We start from the raw sequence: 20,484 nt of genomic DNA, 5'->3' as shown, positions 1-20,484 counted from the left end.
TAAAAGCGGATCCATGGATGATCTACTCAATGCAAACGATGGCCTTGTAAAACGTCGCGTATTGACAGCCGATGGCAAGAAAATTGATCTTATGGGGCATTTACACTGTGATGTTTTTAATCAAGAAAGATTTTTAATAAATGGTGTAGAAATGCGTTTGCGAATAGTGCGATCGAGAGATACATTCTGCCTTATGGATCAAACCGAACGAAATTTCGAAGTTCATATAATTGATGCTACACTTCTTGTTAGACGTTCAAAAATTTCACCTGGTATGTTGTTAGCACATGCCAAAGCTCTTGCGAAAACCACAGCAAAATACCCCCTCACACGTGTCGAAGTGAAATCTATATCTATACACAGTGGTATATACGGTGAAACGCTCGACAATGTGATATTAGGTCAAATACCGAAACGTTTAATCATCGGTTTTGTTGATAATAGAGCATTTAACGGTAATCGTATGCTGAATCCTTTTAATTTTCATCATTACAAAATTAATTTTTTATCTCTGTACGTGGATGGTACACAAATACCTAGCAAACCGTTACAACCCGATTTTACAAAGGAGAAATTATATATGGAGGCCTATCACACTCTTTTTTCTGGAACAGGAATTCATTTTTTAAACGAGGGCAATGCTATTTCTCGTAAGAATTATCCAAACGGTTATTGTCTTTTTGCATTTGATCTTACACCGGACCTTTCAGCAAACGATACTACGCATTGGAATTTAATGAAGCATGGTAATGTTAGAATCGAAGTTCGTTTCGAAGAAGCATTAGAAAATACGATAAATTGTATTATTTATGCCGAATATGACAATATTATGGAGATTGATGCATCAAGACAGGTGATTGTAGACTATGGTGGTTAAGAAAGAGAGAGAGAGAGAGAGAGAATTCGTAGTAGGCTATGCAAATATTCAACGCAGATGAAACTTGATACTAATATAGGCATTATAGGAAAAAGAACTTCGGGAACAAGCATTATAGGAACGGATATTATAGAAACGAAAAGCTTAAACGTTATGAGCATATAACTTCAATCATCAGTCGGCACTAGTTCTTGAGTGTATACACTACACTATTACTACCAGTTATTCATATATATATATCTTTCTCGCATTTACAATTATAAATATGAATATCGTTATTGATATACAAGGATTCAAGAATACGGAGGAAGATTTTTTTCCAAAAGAAGTTGCTATTGTCTCCATAAATAACGACCATTGCGCTCATTGGATTATTGCACCATACTCCTTTACCGAGCTATCAACCCGTTCAAAATCTCAAAACAATTGGCTCAGTAAAAATTTCCATGGTATTGAATGGTTTGAAGGAGATACACCATACAAAAACTTATGTCGACATTTGAGGACAATTGCACAATTTACGAACCGAATATTCATAAGAGGCCGAGATAAATCAGCTTTTCTCCATCGTATTACAAGTAGAAACATTATAAATTTAGAAGAAGAGGAGAAATGTCCACCATTTCATCAATTACCGCAGTTAAAGCAAACGTGCCTCATCCATAGTATAAAAATCAAGACAAATAATCGGGAATATACATGTGCTTTAAATAATGCATTGCGGATAAGAAAGTGGATTAAAGATTACGCCTTTCTGGATTCTGCATCTTTGTCAACACCGTTGTCGCCTCCATCTCCATCGTTTTCTATGACGTGGTATAACCGCGATAATAGTCATAATACAAAAGAAGAAGAAGAAGAAGAAAATAATTCTCTTGAAAATTCTTGGTGGCTATGAATAATTTGCAATTACGGGCTGCTTTACAAAACATACCCTGCGATACTATAGGCGTTTATGCTGCGGACGAGATACCTACGTTTTGGAGTAAACCTGCTGCTATTATCGCTAATACTGACGACCATACAAAACCTGGAACACATTGGGTCGCTATGTTCGTCGGACGGGGCGGCGTCGGACGAGTTCTACGTATTGTGGCCACAGCTCGTTAAAATATGTCTTTCACCCCTTCATTACATTTAGCTATTAGTTACAACTATCGTCTCGTACAATAGCAGCACTATGGGAATATATCGACGTTGTAGTAGAGAGAGAGAGAGAGAGAATTAATATCATCTCGTAAAATAGTAGCACTATAGGGAACCGATAGCGGTACCAGCGTTGTAGTGGTGGGGATGACGTCGATAGTAGAGGGATTGCTAATATTTCGTAAAATAGCATCACTATGGGAAGCCGAGCGGCCCATTGGCGTCGTAGCGGTGGGGATGATGTCAGTAGTAAAGGGGGGGCGATTATTTCGTAACATAGTACCACTATGGGGACCCGCCCGTACCACTGGCGCCGTAGTGAAGGAGGTTGGCGCCAGTGACGTCACAGGCGAGTCCCCATAGTGGTACTATACTACTATCGTAGTTAATTGTAAAAAAAACATTATAAAAAAAAATTTGTTTTAAATGAAGGTAATAGAGAAAATCGATGCGTTAATATTAAACGGTTAGTGAAAACAATCTTGGGGATTGTTTAGATGTGGAAGGGCGGATGCGCGCGAGTTCAAATCCCCCCTCACCCGGCTCACCGATAAACCGAGCAATCATCTTTTAAATGAATATATATTAAATAAAATTATTGTTTTAAATACTCCCGACTGCTGACCAATATGACGTATATTTAAAATCATCGCAATACTATCACGAGTTAGATTGTAATAATGACCACGAAAAGTAACTGATTATTAATTATTAAAGTTGCCAATACAAAGTGAACATACGTAAAGTGTATTCGACTGTCATGGGACATTTCGACTGCCCGTGTAGCGGTGAGGGGGACAATGTAACATTTGGTTGATTTTCGAATTCGCTGTCCCGCACCGCGCATAATATATTACTAGGAAAGTAACTGTTTTACATTTATTTAATAATTTTGATTTATAACTACTAGGAAAAGTAACTGTTTTACATTTTTTAATAATTTTGTTTTATAATTTGCAATCGCGTTAATGAAAAAAAATTAATATGTTGTTATAAAGCTGACGTGTCAATATTAGACGGTTAGTGAAAGCAGCCTTGGAGATTGTTATCAAAACAACACATTAAGTGGAAGAGCGAATGCGAGTCGTACGTTCCCCCCTCGCCTGGCTCACCGATAAACCGTGCAGTCATCATTTAAATGCATATTAAATAAAATTATTATTTTAAATGCTACCGACTTTAAATGCTGATCGATATGAGGTATATTTAAAACTATCGCAGTACTATCACGAGTTAAATTGTTAATATATTACCATAAAATGTAACTGATTATTAATTGAAGTTGCCAGTACAAAGTGAACATACGTAAAGTGTACGTAACTTTCGGTCGATTTTCGAATTGCCTCCGCTTTCCGCTGAACCCCTCACTTCATATTAAATACATATATACATATTTGAAATATATAGGCGGAAGTGGCATAAGTCTTGGTCGAACGAGAGACAGCGAGAGAGCGAGAGAGAGAGAGAGAGAGAGAGAGAGAGAGAGAGAGAGAGAGAGAGAGAGAGAGAGAGAGAGAATGAATGAATGAATGAATACAATTTATTAAGATCCTGGCCACCAAAAGGGCCGTGGACATAAAAGAATCACATCCTGCTCTAACATTCTCCGAGCAGGATGCAGATAGTTACAGAAAAAAAACTGGTTACCTACTCTCTCTGGAAGAGATGAGCAGTAGGTGTACATCAATTACAGTAATAAGATAAAGTCATAACATATTAATTAACGAAATAAAACAAGTAAGAAGAGTAAAGTGAGGCGAAGTGGTACAACTCAGAACTTACGGCGCTAAAGGACGAATAACAAAGTAACGAAAGTACTGCAAGATATCAAGTAATAAGCTTCACATAGTCGCATTAATTAGCTATATTAATTTCTAGGACCAGCCACGATCGGCATTACGCAAAAAATGAAGGAGATGACTAATGCATTGACAAGGGATAGCTTAATACTAGGTGGTAGGAATGAGCCACGAAATTTTAATCTGTGGAGAACATTGTGTACTTTTGATGAGATGGAATTAACGTGTCAATTCCATGAGAGGTCAGACGAAATTATTACACCAAGGTTCATGACATGATCAGAATAGGGTATTACCTCAGTCCCAACAATGATTGGTGGAAGCAGTAGACCATTGAAAGATGCCAAGTTTTGTGTAGATCCAAGAATGATTGCCTTTGTTTTACGGGCGTTTAATGTGAGCCCATAATCATGGGTCCATTTGAGCAATTCAGCTGTGTCACTATTAATTAGTTGCACGGTATCATTGATGCGGCTTATAGGAGTCGATAGATATAATTGAGTGTCATCCGTAAAAATGATGGTAGTGTCCCGACAATACTGGAGTTTCGAGAAAAGAGTATTAATAACGATAATAAAAAGAATAGGTCCTAAACTAGTACCCTGCGGGACACCTGACGTAGTAAACTCAGGTTGACATGGTTGTCCATCTAGTCCAATTATGGACTGGGACCGACCTGATAGAAACGAGCGCATCCAAAGTGCCAAATCCTCGAAGCCTATGTCTCGTAAACACGTCAAGATAACTGAGTGAGACAGACTATCAAAGGCTTTTGAGAAATCAAATAAGACCAATATAGTAACATAGCCTCTATCAACACCCATTCGGATGTCATCAAGGAGGTACAGTAGTGCTGTTTGAGTGCTGTGATATCTGCGAAACCCACACTGCTTAGGATGAAGCAACTTGTTGGCTTCATGGAATGCAACGATTTGATGCGTAACTAAGGAATCAATAACTTTGGACAGATGAGGTGGATTAGCTATTGTTCGAGTGTCAGATGGATTAGAGGGACTGGGATTTTTCTTGAGAGGAATGATGAATGAGGATTTCCAAGCGGAAGGAAAAACACCAAGAGAGAGGGACTGATTAAAAAGAGTTACTAAATATGGCACAATAACTGAGAATAATTGCTTCAAATGTGCTAGAGGAAGCTGATCTGGGCTGAGGCCACGAAACTTCTTAAGAATGGAATTAAGGCTGCTGAGAACTTCAAGGTGACTAATGGGGGAAAAGGTGAAAGATTGCAGGCCATTCGGAATAGGCCGTGATAGGATGGAGCTGAATGTGATATGGTCACAGAGCGGATGAGACGATGATATGGAGACATAATGGCGATTTAGGGTAGATGGAGCAAAATGATGAAGAGCAGATAATGACACACCGCCCACGAGGCCACATCTACGCAAGCATGACCACATTTTATTTGGACTCGATTGTTGAAGCACTAAGTCACCCAGGTAACGATTTTTAGCTGACTTAATGTCCTGCTTAATATCACGACGCAAATTCTTATATTGTTCTAAAAGCATTGGATTACTTGTCCGCTTGGCACGTGTAAACAGTTTATCACGCTCTTTAATTCTTCTTCGCAGATCAGACGAGATCCACGGAATAGAACGCTTTAGAATACGCTTAGTAACCATAGGCGCATGTATATTCAGGACCCCCACCACGCTGCTATAGAAGGTCATAAGGTCACAATCAATATCACTAGAAGCTAATTCAGATGAGGAACGATTTGACTCATTGTTCCGGAAAGCAGGGAGCTTGAGGCTAAGTGAAGAAGAAAGGTCATTGGCTAAAGAGGCAAAATCACAGTTAACAAAATTTCGATATGTAATAAATTGTGGAATACAGTTAAGATTACAGAATTGGTAACAAATGGAGATAAGACAATGACCGGCAGCAAAGGGAGAAGGAGATTTGGAAAAACTTTTGATCTTATAGCTAGAGTCAACAATGGCGACGTCGATTTGTGAATGCGATAGGCCCGAGTAGTGCGTAGGACCAGAAGGTACTGAGTAGAACGAATAATCGCTGATAAGATCCTTCAAATACTTAGACTCAAAATTATTGGCTAGGAGATTAAGATTTAGGTCACCGGTAATGACAATATTTTGGTAAGTGGAGACGTATAAATTCAATTTATTAAGGAAATCGGAAAGAAATAAGCCCTGCGGGCGTCGATATATAACTATAACTAACAAATTTTGCGATGAAGACTTAATCTCAAGGAAAAGGTACTCCGGCGAATTTATAGCACTATTAGACGAAGACTCTAAAATTGAGTAGCACAAAGACTTATGTAGATAACATGCTATACCTCCACCCAAAAGAAAACGCGATTGCCCTTCAGCTCGGATAGCGCGATCATTTCGCACGAGATTATAACTAGGTATTGTTACGCATGAAGAATCGATATTAGGTGTCAGCCACGTTTCTGTAAGAGCTAAAATATGAGTTGAATTGTCCGAGAGTTCAGCTTCGACATCATGTAAGTGAGCTCGAATAGAGTTAATATTGACACGTGAAATCTTGATAAAGGCAGAATCCGAAGGAGATGTAGCACTGACAGCGGATGATGCGCTACGCCGTGGTAGTCAGATAATTTTATCTAAATCTTGCTCAGTTACAATTAGCAATTCAGCTACACCCTCGTCTCTACGTACAAAAATGTTCCCATTACGAGCCCAAACTCGTTTATAACCTGCTCGCTTTGCAGTTTCTTTAGTTTTCTTAAGGAGCGCATACGTCGACGACGGTAGAAATTCATTGACATAAACAGGATTACCGACATATACAGCGTCCGATAATTCCGGAAAAAGTTCAGAAACAGTAATCTTCCCCGTTTTGCGCTTAGCATCAATTATGTGATTTCTGATATCAACCGACTTTAAATGTACCTTAATTGCAAAGTAGTTTGAAGTAGATAAGTTTGAGGAAGCAGCTGGCACAGTTACAGGTCTCTTAAGTTCGATTTTACTTATAGCTAAGACATCGGCAGATAAGGCCGACAGATCAAGACGAGTTAGCACACGAATAAAAATGTCTCGATGTATCAAGCCGCAAGTACTAGGAATACCATTAATGATTAAATCTGCCGTTGGCCTAGCATACGCCATGGAATGCTTAATACCATTTACATCATTCACTAAAGTATTGCATACGGCCATATTCTCTCGTACGGTTGCACTTATAGATGTTAATTCTTCTCGTATCAACACAGTGTCCTGTTTGACGCCGTTAATCGCAGTAAATAGCTGCTCAAGCTGCTTCTTAATGTTTTCCATCGCGGATCGCGGCGACAAGGACGGAGACGACACGACAGAGCAAGCCTGTAGCGTAGTGGGGTCAGGCGAGAACGGAGTAGAGGGGAGAGTGTGGAGACCGGCAGGCAGGGCGGCCGCGGGGGCAAGAGTAGGAGGAGAGGCAGGGAGGGAGAGGCTAGACGCGGGAATAACACCGAATACCGACGGTGACGTCACGATAGAGTAAGATAAGGTACGCACACAACAATAAGTATACGGCTTATTTTTGATATACACATAGGCGCACGAAGGATGAAACGCTGATTTGCAAATATTGCATTCAATTTTAGTTACGACGGGCTTCTTGCATTTGATACAGATCGAGTGGGACACAGCGCTTTCGGCTCTTGAAACCTTCGACTTAGACTTGGGCATCAGGCGTGCATACCTCGAAGACACTTCAGATTTCGTTGACAGGTGATGCTCAATACATAGGAGAAATGTAGTATAGGTGTCCAAATAGCACAGAGTAATTTGGCTAGAGGCGTCACGTGACACTGATGTCCTGCGCAATGATTGTCTTAGCCGAAAAATGTCGTTCGCCCGTCAACGTGGCAATTAGCAAATCTTAGAAATAAGTGCACTGCAAACGCAAACACGTAGATCGATGACTCACTTCGCACCAAACGTGTAGGTCCACAGATTATGCACCCACGGCCGATGGTTTCCCTCAGAAAAAGTTAAAGGAGCGTGAGAATTCAAATATAAAATCGGAGCAAAAATATTTGCGACTTGACACTCGCCAGTATCCAGAGAGAGAGAGAGGGGGGGGGAGAGCGAGGGAGGGAGAGGGAGGGAGAGAGAGAGAGAGAGAGAGAGAGAGAGAGAGAGAGAGAGAGAGAGAGAGGTGGGAAGTGGGAAAGATCAGAGCGTGCCGATAGGAACGGGAGTAGAGGGGCGAGAGCGCGAGTGTGCACGAAGGTGGGGTGGCACGGGTAGTGGGGTATGAGTGAGAGCCGGGAGATAGAGAAGGAAGACACCGTCCTAACGACGGCAGAGTCGAACAGCAAGCGGGGTCAAGTAGGAGAAGCGAGAGTAGGGAAGAAAGGGAGACCATCAAACGCCGAAAACTTGGGAAGGGGGAGAAGTAGTAGTATAGAGAGTACATCGAGTATTTCGTCGTGGATTTGGAGGAGGGGAAGAGAGCAGCAAGATAGTGATAGCAAGAGTGAAGGGAAGGACGGGAAACGGAGGAAGACATCCGAAATAGCAGCAAATACCGAAAAGGCGCAAATAATAGAAATAGAAAGGATTGAAAAATTATTGGAAGATATGGGGGAGAGTCAAGAAAGATCTAAGAAAGAAATTATTAAGAAAATAGAGGATAGTAATAGAGATTTAGAAAAGAAGGTAATGACTGAGTTGAAGAAAGAGATGGAAAAAATAAGAGAAGAAAATATGAAAGTGATAGAGGGATTGAAGAAAGAAAATGTTGAATTAAGAAGAGAGGTGACGGAGTTAAAAAAGAGAGAAGAGGAAAGAGAAAGTAGAGAAAGAAAGAAGAATATTATAATTAAAGGGGAATAAGTAGAGGGAGGATCAGCGAGGCAGGTAGCAGAAAATCTGTGATGAAATATGTGGAGAAGAAGTAAGAGTGGAAGACGCAATGTATATTGGCAAAGAAGAGCAATTTATTTTAGAGAAATTAGAAAACTTCGAGGAAAAGATAAAGATTATGAAAAACAAGTATAAGCTAAGAGGGAGGAAAATATATGTTGATGACGATATGACAAGAAAAGAGAGGGAGATACAGAAAAAGGTAAGAGAATGGGCATATCAAGAGAAGAAAAAAGGAAGGATGGTGAAAGTAGGGTACGGGAAAGCGGAGATAGGAGAAATAAAGTATATATGGAATTATGAGAGGGACAGAATGGAAATTGGAGGGGATTTTGCGGGAGCTGCGAGGTCAGCGTGAATGGAGAACAAGTCGAAGAGAAAAATGAAGGGGAGGATGGAGAACGAGGAAGAAAACGTCGAGGTGAGAACGAGAAGGACAGAGATAGCAAAGCAGAGAAGAAAGAAGAGAAACTTAGAGATAGATGTAGTAAATAATAGCAGCAAGGGTGAAAGAAAAGGTGAGAATGAGAGTAGAGAAGTGTGGGAGAGTACGAGAGGTAGGGAAGAGGGCGTAAGGAGGGGATAGAGAGTGAATGGAGAGAAGGAGAGTGAATGTGAAAGAATAAGTGAGAATGAAGGGTGTAAGGATGAAAGAAAAGGGGAGAAAAATGAGAGAGAAAGTAAAAAGAGGTATAGAATAGAAAAGGGGGTGGGTAAAAGGGCGGGGAAGACAAAAATGGGGGGAGAGAGGAGGGAACAACGGGTGAGGGGAATTTTTGGAATGTTGCGGGTTTGAAGAAAAAGGAGACAGACTTTTGGGAGTTTTTAGGAAATTTTGAAATAATAGGGTTAATAAAGACATGGATAGATGAAAAAGAGTGGGGGAAGTTAAAGGAAAAAATGCCAAAGGAATGGAGGTGGAAGTGCCAACCAGCAGAGAGGGATAGGAGAAGAGGTAGAGCGAAGGGGGGGGATAATTACGGGAATAAGGAAAGAGGTAGAGGAGAATAAGGAAGAGCTTGAAAATAGGGAGGGGATACAAGAAAGAAAGATCATATTGGATGGGGAAAAATGGAGAGTGGTGACGATTTGTAATAGAGAAGGGAGAAAGAAGGGCTTAGAGGATCTGCAGGAAGTAATAAAGGAAGAGGAAAGGGGGAAGATTGGTGATGGTAGGAGATTTCAATGCAAGGATAGGAGAAGAAAGGGAAGTAAGAACTTTAAGTGGAGAGGAGAAAAGGCCGGAGGAGGGGAAAAGAGTATCAAAAGATAAAGTAATAAACAAACAGGGTAAAGAGTTGCTCAGAGTGATAGAAGAGAGGGGGTGGATGATTCTAAATGGGGAAAAAGTAGGAGATGAAGGGGGAAATGGACCTATGAAAAAACGGGGGGAGGAGATCGGTGATAGACTACGGAAACAATTTACAAAAATTGGGAGGCATGGGAGAAGATAGATAGGTTTGAAATAGGATGTAGGATAGAGTCAGATCATCAGCCGATCATAATCGATTTTGGAAGTAGGTACGCGGGAAAAGAGGAAGTAACAGATGAGATAGGAAGGATGCAAGATTGGTCAGAAGAAGGTATTAACATATATAAAGAAAAAATAGAGAAAATAGAATGGAAAGGGGAGGACGTGCAAGAAGGATGGGAAGAATTAGAATCGGAAATAAATTCAGCAGTAGTATGGAAAAGGACAGGAAAAAGAAGAGGGCTAGGTGGGAGCCCGTGGTGGGATAGAGAGTGCAGAGAGAAAAAAAGGGAGGTAAATAAAGTAAGGAAACGATATAGGGAAGGGGATGGAAAGGTGGGAGAATTTTCTAAGGTGCAGAAGGGAGTATAGGGAGGCTTGTAGAGTGAAGGAAGAATTACATAAAAAGAGAGAAGAAGAAGAAATAGAAAATATAAGAACTGAGTCACAAGCATGGAATTTTATTAATAAAGGAAAGAAGAAGAAGGAGGGGATAAGTAAGGAGATCAAAATGATAGATTGGGTTAAATACTTTACAAAGGTGTTAGGATGCGAGGAAGAAAAGAAAGAGGAATCGGGAATAAGGCAGCATATAAACAGAGTAGAAGGAGTGCAGATAAACGAGGAAGAGTTTAAAAATGAAATCAAGAGATTGAGGAAGGGTAAAGAAGCTGGCAGAGATGGAATTAAAAATGAGGCGTTGATTTGGGGAGGGGAAAAGATTAGGAAAAAGTGTTGGGGTATTGTTAAAAAAGTATGGGAGGAAGAAGGTCTGCCAGAAAAGTGGAGAGTAGGAGTAGTGGTTCCCATATGGAAAAAGGGGGACAAAAATGTGCCCGGAAATTATAGAGGAGTAATATTAACAAGTATAGGGTATAAGATATACGCAAATATCCTGAATAAGAAAATTGTACGGGAATTAGATGAGAAGGAGGGGTGGAGCAGAGGTTAGATCACAAGGAGGGTTTAGAAAAGGAAGAGGTACAATAGAGAATGTAAAGATCTTGCAGCATATAGTAGGGAAGAGAATAAAAAGTGGACAAAGGTGTGGGCGATGTTTATATATCTGAAGGCAGCCTTCGATAGGATAGATAGAAAGATTCTATGGGAAATGATGAAGAAAAGAGGTATAAGTTAAGATCTAATAGATAGGGTACGGGAGATATATGAAGAAACAAAATTTGTGGTGAAGATAGGAGAGGAAATGTCAAGAGAATATCGGGTAGAAAAAGGAGTAAGACAAGGATGCCCTTTGAGCCCTACCCTATTTAATATATATATAGCGGATTTAGAAGACGAATTAAGGAAAGGAATAGGGGGGGTCAGAGTTGGAAGAGACAAGGTTTGGTCGTTAGAATATGCAGACGACATTGTGATACTCGCAGAGGAGGAGGGGGGCTAAGAGAAATGATGAGGGGTATAAAAGGGTATCTAGAAAAAAAGGAATTAGAGTTAAGTGTGGAAAAATCGAAAGTGATGGTATTTAGGAAGAAAGGAGGGAAAGAAAAAGAAAGGTTCTGGCGGTGGGGGGAAAAGCGGATGGAAGAGGTAAAAGAGTACAAATACTTGGGGTATGTGGTAACACGATATGGAGGGGAAAAAGAACAAGTAAGAGATCGGATAAGGAAAGCGAGGATTGCGATGGGATGGGTGTGGGGGTATGGGGAAAGGAAATTTAAGGGAGATTTAAACTCTTAATGGAGACTTAAACTCTTTGATAGCATAGTGAAGGGGATATTATACTGCGGAGTGGAGATATGGGGTTATAAGGAGTGGAAGGAAGTAAAGGCCCTGCAAGAAAAGTATTTGAAATGGATCCTAGGGGTGGACAGAGTAACACCGGGATACATAGTGAGGGAAGAATTGAGGAGGAATAAATTCCTTCTCAATTCCTAGAGAATAGAGACGGGGTGGAGAGTGGCAAGGTATGAGGAAAGATTGGAGAGGGAGGAGAGATAGGGAAAAGGTGTATGCTAGAAAGGAGAAAGAATGAAAGAGAAAGAGAGATGAGTATGTGGACAGAGGAGAGCATAGAGAGAAGAGATTATTTGTGGAGGGGGGGAGTAAGCCAGGAAGGGATGAGTGAGTGGGGAGCAGACAAATGGGAACGTGTGAGAGAGAGAGATATAGAGGTAGATGAGCAAGTGAGAGGAGAGAAAGTAAGAGGATCGAGGTCGTGTGCAGATTATAAAAGAGTGTGACGATGCCCCTCTAAAATGCATCGTTCCCGCGTGGTGCCAACGGGAGTATGGGTAAGGCGCCTATTCATACATTAAAGTTAATTCGCAGGGACAGCAGCTGCCGTTAGAACCGCCAGTCTCGCCGAAAAGTACCGACCGTCGTCGGGGACCGCCGATCGGAAATCTTCTCCCACGAGAAGCCGATCGGCGGAAAATACCGCGACCGACCGAAGTATTGCGAGCGAGACTGGCGGTCTAGTATAAGATACCGCGTTGACGAGCCGCGCGTGGCATTTTTGTCTCCGCCGTTTTCCGATATATCCGATCCGCTCACCAGATCTTAAGCTCACGAACCTCACGATACCGTTCCAGTGACTCGCTCGTCCGACGAACCTGAGGGGTAGGGTGTACCCTGCCTCTGCCGGGCGCTCCCGGTCGCCGAACGAGCCGTCCAGAGTACGCATCTTGAGCGCGCGAGCTAATTAACGTGTTGGTCCGACGAACCTGAGGGGTGGGGTGTACCCCGCCTCTGCCGGGCGTTCCCGGCCGCCGGACAGCCGTTATTAGTACTCACTCCCACCTTCCGTACCTTCTTTTCCGCATCCCGAATTTCCCGTCCTGGTACTTGACATTAGAAAAGGGGTAGGGCGCTTCCTGCCTCTGTCGGGCGTTCCCGGCCGTCAAGTACCAACTCCGCTTCCTTTTCGCTTAGAACTTACGAATTACGCGTCGCGCCGCGAAACTACGCTTGCTGGCGTATACCCGCGTTCCGCCGCGTTGCAAACCGCCGTCGAAAGAACACGCGACCGCCTGTATATTCCTCGCGCCGTTTAGTCTTAAGTTTCGTTGCATTGTCCGCGTCCGTTTTCTTCGATTGTATATATATGGGGCATTCCATGCCAAGTGGGCCACCCAATTTTTGGGCTTTCTCGTCGCAGCGATCTTTTCGCTTGTCGTTAGTGGGCATGAAAGGCAATTTTGAAAATAAAGTGCAGACATATTCTTATAGAAAATTGAACGCTCTTTCACGTAAGAATATTCTTTTTTTGATCAGACCGGTTTACGATGGTGTTTTTCAGTTTTGAACTTTTCAAAATGGCGGCGCGAATAAAAAGCCGCTCTCAATTTTCAATTAATTTAGCTCAAAATGTAGCTCCAGGTCTCTACTTTGTTACTCTAAAAGGACTTAATGGCACACGCATTCGTTTAGGAGTAAGATCTAGGAAAGTGAGGCAATATCGCTCCGTCCCCCTGCCGCACCACTCATTTTCCTCACTTTCCTAGCTCTTACTCCCAAACGAATGCGTGTGCCATTAAGTCCTTTTAGAGTAACAAAGTAGAGACCTGGAGCTACATTTTGAGCTAAATTAATTGAAAATTAAGAGCGGCTTTTTAGTCGCGCCGCCATTTTGAAAAGTTCAAAACTGAAAAACATCATCGTAAACCGGTCTGATCAAAAAAAGAATATTCTTACGTGAAAGAGCGTTCAATTTTCTATAAGAATACGTCTGCACTTTATTTTCAAAATTGCCTTTCATGCCCACTAACGACAAGCGAAAAGAGCGCTGCAACAAGAAAGCCAAAAAATTGACGGTTCTATAGTTCGGTAACCAGTTGGCCTACAGGTATATTATTTGGCATAGAGTCTTTATTCATCAAACTGTTCAAGTTCACGCAATATGAACGAAATCCATGGAACTTCGCAAAATGGGTGGCCCACTTGGCGTGGAATGCCCCATATACATACATTTTTCTGTTGTCCGCGTTCGATTATATATATTGTAACGTGACACTTTGTGTCCGTCACTCGTAAGTGCACTGACACGGAGATCCTGTGTCCTCTAAACTCGAAGGGCGAGGGACATGCGAGCGTGCCAAATTTGTATTTTTTGTTTCGTTTTGTATATTCTTTTATATAAGATATTTAGTAATTTTTCAGATTTTTAAAGAACGATTATTAGTCACTTTAGAGCGTGAGCGGTGGTTGTTTAAATCTGTGTAATGTTGCCGCCTCACTCACGGAAGGAAGAAAGAAGACGACGCCGAAGAAGCAAGAAACCACCAAAGGAGATCCCGATCGTGTCCTCGAGGAGCGAGGTACACGCAGGTCGTATTGTTTTGGTACCTTTGATAATTATAATATTATTTGGTAATTGTGCACCTTTATTGCAGACGACTCGGAGAGGGACGTAATAAGGGACCGTCTCAGCACGGCCAGAACATTGGCAGTCGCCTCCACCTCTGAGGAGAGCGATAGAAGACCGCTGATAAAGACGGAAAGCCTCGGCCAGCTAATTTGGAAAAGCGCGCCGAACACTCAAAGGATACGCAACCCGCAGGACTCACTGTAATTGGTCGCGGGGTTGCGCGACTACAATAGACCAATTAGAGCAAGGAGCGGCCCGATGAGAGAGGGTCTAGCGGCTTGCGTGGATCCGCGAATGACCCCGATCATCACTGGCGCGGTGATCGAGTACTTGTGAAGAGGACGCAGGATCTCCGGAGCATTTGAGATAGAGAGGACCGCTTCCGATAAAGGAACGTCGAGGGATCGTTGTGTGGTGAGGCGGGCGTCATCTAATAATTCTTTAAAACCACCGATCGCGGTACTGCGTCTCGAGCGGAGCACACGTTAGGCTTTACTCCGATTTTTCGTTGCCGATTCCGGATCGGTCGCCTCTAGGCGTTTCGAGTCATTGTTGCCGTGAATACGTGCCCTCCGCTCAGACGCTCTAATTTGAGAATGTATAATAGTGTAGTTGCTCGCCCTCGTTGCCGCCAAGTCACTTGTGTAATTGTAAATTATTGAGAATTCTTTAAAGTCGAGACTGGCGTTATTGCGCATTTGAGAACCGTTGCCGTCTACTGTAAAATTGTATATTTCAATTGTTCACAAAGTAATTATTGTTAATGTAATAAGATCTAGATTTTGTCGCACATTTCTTCTCGGCGAAGTATTGCCGAATTTACTTCCTATGGTTGACGGCCATTTAATAGTCGGTTCATTGTTATTGTGCCGCATACTAGAGCGCGGAAGGTCAACGCTGTAACGTACTTTCTTCCGAACACTTTTGTACAGTCTCTAGCAAATATATTGACTTCTCTTTATTGTTCTCATTAATTTTGGTGCATTTATTTCAGCCTCTCTGTCTTTCTCCGACATTCTTTTCCGCTTACCGCGAACCACTCCCCTCTGCCAATTCCGTTGGCTGAGATAGTTGTTTAGTTCCTTCGCGTAATCTTTAAATCTTTGTCCGAGCAATTTATCTAACAATTTGTGCGAAGAGTGGCACGCTCTCTCGTGCCTGGCGCCCAACGAATTTTTAATAGCGACTAAGATCTTTGCTGAGCGAGATAACTCGTTAACTTTTGTAAAATCTCGAATCACGCGAGAATTATTGACGAACCGCACTATTGCTCCAGTAAGTATTGTTCATCTTAAATAAGAGCTTTCGCATCACTAGATTTATTTTGGAAAACGCGACGAAGTTGTGCCGGCACTTAAAAGTACGGTTACAATATATACATCTTATTTTGTTGTCCGTGCTCGCTTATATGTGTATATATTTTCTGTTTTCCGCGCTCGCTCGTTTCTTCGTTGTATCGTCGTAAGTCGCGTCCGTTAGCTATAATTATATATTTCTATATGTTATCATCGCTTCTATTATTATAATTATATATTCCTATATGTTATCTCTTTTTGATTAGTATAATATCTTTATTGTCTAGTTGTCTTAATAAACCATGTTTATCGTCTAATTATTACTTTCGCATTAGTATTTTCTTTTACGATTTCCGAAGTTTCACATATTGTTTCCGCCGCACCGTTCCGCCGCGAATACTCCTCCCGCCGAACCTTTTTTATACGACACGCATTTCCGGCGAGCTAGTCCGAATATAAAAATCAGGTAGTTACAAGAGTAAATGATTTAAGAGCGCCGGAATATATAAGGAAGATAAAAAGAAATGAAGGGAAAAAGTTACAAATGATTGCAAGATGGCGATGTGGGAATGAAGTGAGAGGTAATAGATATTAGCAGAGTGAAGAAGATAAAAGATGTAGGCTGTGTGAAAGAGAAAAGGAGGAAATAGATCACCTGAAAGAAAAATGTGTGTATGTGGAGAAAAAAGTAGGGAGAAACTTTGATGTGCTGAATGAAGACGGTAGAGGACATGAGTGGATGAAAATGATAGAGAAGATGAGACAGGATAGAGAGAGAGTGAGAGAGGGGGGGAGGAAGGGAGAGTAAGAATAACAGGAGTAAGAGAGAGAGGATGAGTATGAGTAGGAGTATGTTTTAGGAGTAGGAGTATGAGGGTGGTAGCGAGTGCGTATGAGTGTAAGGGTGAGTACGAGTGCGAGTGAGAAGGAGGGAATGATTTATAAATGTAAGAATGTAAAAGAATGTAAATTGTAGGAAATAGAATTGTAGTACTGAAGAAGTGCAGGGGACCGGAAGTCCCAGTGTGAGCACACTCAGTGTGAGAAACACGAAATAAATACTATACTATACTATACTATATTTGAAATATATATTTTAAATAATAAAATTATTTTAAATACTCCCGACTGTTGACTGGTATAAGAAACATAAAATAAGCTTTGAAAACTTATTTAAAATAAAAATTATCATTTTTATTAAAACATCTGTTTTAAATAACTTTATTTTTTTTAAATGAAAATGGTAAAGAACGTTTAATTCTTTACAGAATTAAATTTAAAGAATTAATTATATAACTGGTACACAGTCTGTTACGGGTTTTAGTTCGCTCGCGGTTCGCGACGTCCCGAACGCGGTGCGAGGGATCGGAGTTGAATAAATAGGCTTTTTCTTTTTGCCTGCACTGTCTGCACCAGTTCAGACAGTGCAATAAGTTGAAGTGAAACAAACGTATATCTGTTTCACTTCAACCTATTGCACTGTGGGCACAGTGCAGAGAAAAAGAACAGGCCTAATGAGTGAGTATATATCCTGAGAACAGTAATGGGGGGGATTATGGGGAAAGGAGGGGAACGATCAGAGCGCGAAGAGCGATAGTGGGCCGAGCGGAAGCACCGATCGTCTCTCGCCTCGATGTGCAATCTTCATTGGGCAGGCTGCCGCATGCAGAAGTGGGCGCCATTTAACAAGTTAATCGCGTATAGAACAAAAATGTATATGGGACATTCTTTTACAAACCGAACACTTTTATTTTTCGACATTTTTAAATCGCTCCAAACTTTTTTTACCAATTATAGGTATAAAATAAGCGAACACGTATATCGGGAAATTTTAAAAAAAAATTTATTTTCGAAGTTATAGCGATATGAAATTTTGTCGTTTTGCGTTTTCTGGTCATTTTGAAATCAACGAATCTCCGTCATGTTTTAGCGTACCACAAACATTTTTTTTTTCATTTGGGAGGAAAAAGCCTCAACTTTTTAGTGAAATTATTGTTATTTGCGTACATTGATAAAAAAGTACGTTTTTTTACAAATTAAATTTAAAATGTTAATTTTGATAGCCTTACCACCACTGTATAAAATTTTAAAAAATACCATTGAATTCCTCGTCAAATTTCCTAAAAGAAAAGTATTTTTCCAGAATGGACATTTTTTTTGTACTATCTGAAATAAAATAACTTACGCCGCGCGCCGCCCGTTGAGTCGTGCTGCGCTGAGCCGACCGGCGGGCGCATGAAAAGCAACGCACCAACATTTTTTATTTATCTATGATATATATACAACAATGATTTGTTATGGTATTTAGTTCATTTCAATATTTGTCAAGAAATAAGAAACATAAATTAATAACAAGTTTTTAGTTATTGCCTTTTTGATTCTTCAAAGATTTCATCTACAAAATATCAGAATCTTTAAATATATTTAATAGTATATTTCAACACAAGTACGCAAGTGCTTTTCTTGCGAATGTGAGGTTTGCCAACCCGAGTTGAAGACGTTTACTGTAATAATTCGTATATATTAAGTTAACAAATTGTTTTAAAAGAGTATTAGGCATGTAGTTGGATAAATAATGAAGGTAATGAAAAATGAGTATTGCTTAACATTTATGTTATGTGTTGGATCATTTATTTCATAATTTTTATAACTGTAACTTTTTCAAAATTCGAAAATGGTTTCACATGTAAAGTTGATAATGTTGCAGGAATGACGCAGTGATATTGTAATGTCCCTTTCACTGTTTTTGCTAACTGAAAACGCGGTGTTAATTTCGCTTCATCCTGGTTGTATTGATCAATTGTGAAATAATTACAGTGAATATTCGGTAGAGCTTTTGTTGCCCAAAGGAACAGTTCTGTAGGTGTTTGAATAGGATTATCGATGCGTTGTAAGCTTGCTCGAGCAGCAAGTCTTTTTAAGGTGCCACCTATTCCATCAGATGGTCCTTTTCCATGCGATGTGGGGAAAAAATGCCACTCTGCTGCAATTCCAAAATCTGCCTTATGGTGACTTAGATTTATGAAATTTTTTCGATTTTTATATTGAGCACTTGCTCCATCCGAGAAGTATATAATTTTTGTAATCTTTGGTAGGTTCTGTTTTATAAATTCTACAATTTTCGACTGGAAAAGATGTACCGCAATTGTATCATGCTTTAAACATTCCGATATGGATACAAGGCTTTTCATTTTCAATTCATTTTGTTCGTTTTTATAATAAATAGCAGTTGGATGAACGGTGGCTTGGTCATTATTCCAATGAATGCCTTGTATTGCGTTTTGCACCACGAATGAGTAATTCTCTGAGAAGTCTACAATAGCAATGCATTCGTTGGATTTTAAATTTTCTTTCTTAGAATTTAAAAATTCGTTTTGTTTTTTTACTATGTATGAATGACGTAATAATTTATTAAGTCCATCTGCTAAAACCTGCAAGAATTCGTCAACAGTCGATACTACAGTTTGTAGCGTAGTACGGTCGACGTGTGTCCATTGCTTGTAAGTGATGGTGTCGATATAATTGCCATCAAAAATTGTTTGTAACTGTTGTATTAAATCATTTGTCCCTGGACATGCGGGGCAGGTACCCATGTAGCAGTCGGTAGATGGAGGGTTGCATATAATTTTATTTAAGCACTCGTGGTATGTTTTAATGGGTTCCAGAAAATCAGCAGTAAGTCGTTTAAAATTTACACCATCGATTAGTAATTTGACATTTTCATGTATACAACATACGCAGACTGAATGAGTGCCACTTGCTCCGGCTAAGATACATTGTTTTGGCCGTAAAGCTGCAAATTTTGAAAAACTGCACAGAAGCTCAGGATTACGTTCTTTAAATTCATTATACAATTCTTTTAAATTATTTAAAACTAATCTTTTTTGAATATGATGCCTTGTTCCATCTACTTTCACCGATACATAATCCTTTTGCCCTGGCATTACTCGACTGAATTCGTCCGATTGATAAAAAGTAACTATTGCATTAGCAACGTTCTCTTGTAATGCCGGATGACTTTTAGGGTTTGGTCCTTCTAAAATACCATTTTCTGTGGCAGTCGTTTTCGCTACTTGAATCATATGCCTTGTCGCATCTGGAAAAAATTCTGTAATTTTCAGATAAGACAATTGGTGAACAGTGGTTAAAATTTGTATTTTCATTTTTCGGTCTGACGTCGAAGAAAATTTTTCTTGTAGATTCTGTAACACACATGCACCCACTGCTTCTTCATCATAGGAGCCTCCATCAGATGCATTAAAAATTTTTTGTTTTATAGCATTTGATATACTGTCTGTTTTTTGTTTACAGTATATTTGTAGATTAATTTTTTTCTTATTGATAGGAGATAATCCAACAAAACTTATTCCTTTATTTACTCCAGTAATTACTTCTACAATAAGTTCTTTCTTCATTCCTCCAGAAGAACCGCTGCTTTCAACATTTCCGTCACTTGATTCTTCGTTGGACAATACAACATCATCAACGTGTGGACTGGCCTGCGCGATAAAGATCGCCGGTCCCGCGAGGTTCAAAGTGGGCGACGCGGTACGCGTGAGCAAGTACAAGACGATCTTCGAGAAGGGCTACACGCCGAATTGGACCACGGAGGTGTTTCGAATCGTCAGAGTGCAGAGGACCAATCCCGTGACGTATCTCTTGAAGGATTATCGCGGCGAACCGGTCGCCGGAGGATTCTAC

General features: G+C 40.6%; 2 protein-coding genes across 2 annotated transcripts; one reads left to right on the top strand and one right to left on the bottom strand.

The window, feature by feature from the left end:
- Positions 1-13: 13 nt before the first annotated feature.
- LOC108782414 (uncharacterized protein F54H12.2-like) lies at positions 14-877 on the top strand. Its single transcript, XM_018550691.1, has one exon. It carries the CDS (start codon positions 14-16, stop codon positions 875-877), a length of 864 nt encoding a protein of 287 aa, XP_018406193.1.
- Positions 878-4,049: 3,172 nt separating this feature from the next.
- Positions 4,050-5,516, bottom strand: LOC108782413 (RNA-directed DNA polymerase from mobile element jockey-like). The gene has a single exon (XM_018550690.1). It carries the CDS (start codon positions 5,514-5,516, stop codon positions 4,050-4,052), a length of 1,467 nt encoding a protein of 488 aa, XP_018406192.1.
- Between the last annotated feature and the right edge of the window lie 14,968 nt (positions 5,517-20,484).

This window comes from Cyphomyrmex costatus, unplaced genomic scaffold (genome assembly GCF_001594065.2).
Source record: "Cyphomyrmex costatus isolate MS0001 unplaced genomic scaffold, Ccosl1.0 scaffold1260, whole genome shotgun sequence".
Classification (NCBI taxonomy): domain Eukaryota; kingdom Metazoa; phylum Arthropoda; class Insecta; order Hymenoptera; family Formicidae; genus Cyphomyrmex; species Cyphomyrmex costatus.
This window is presented reverse-complemented; position numbering and strand designations above follow the sequence as displayed.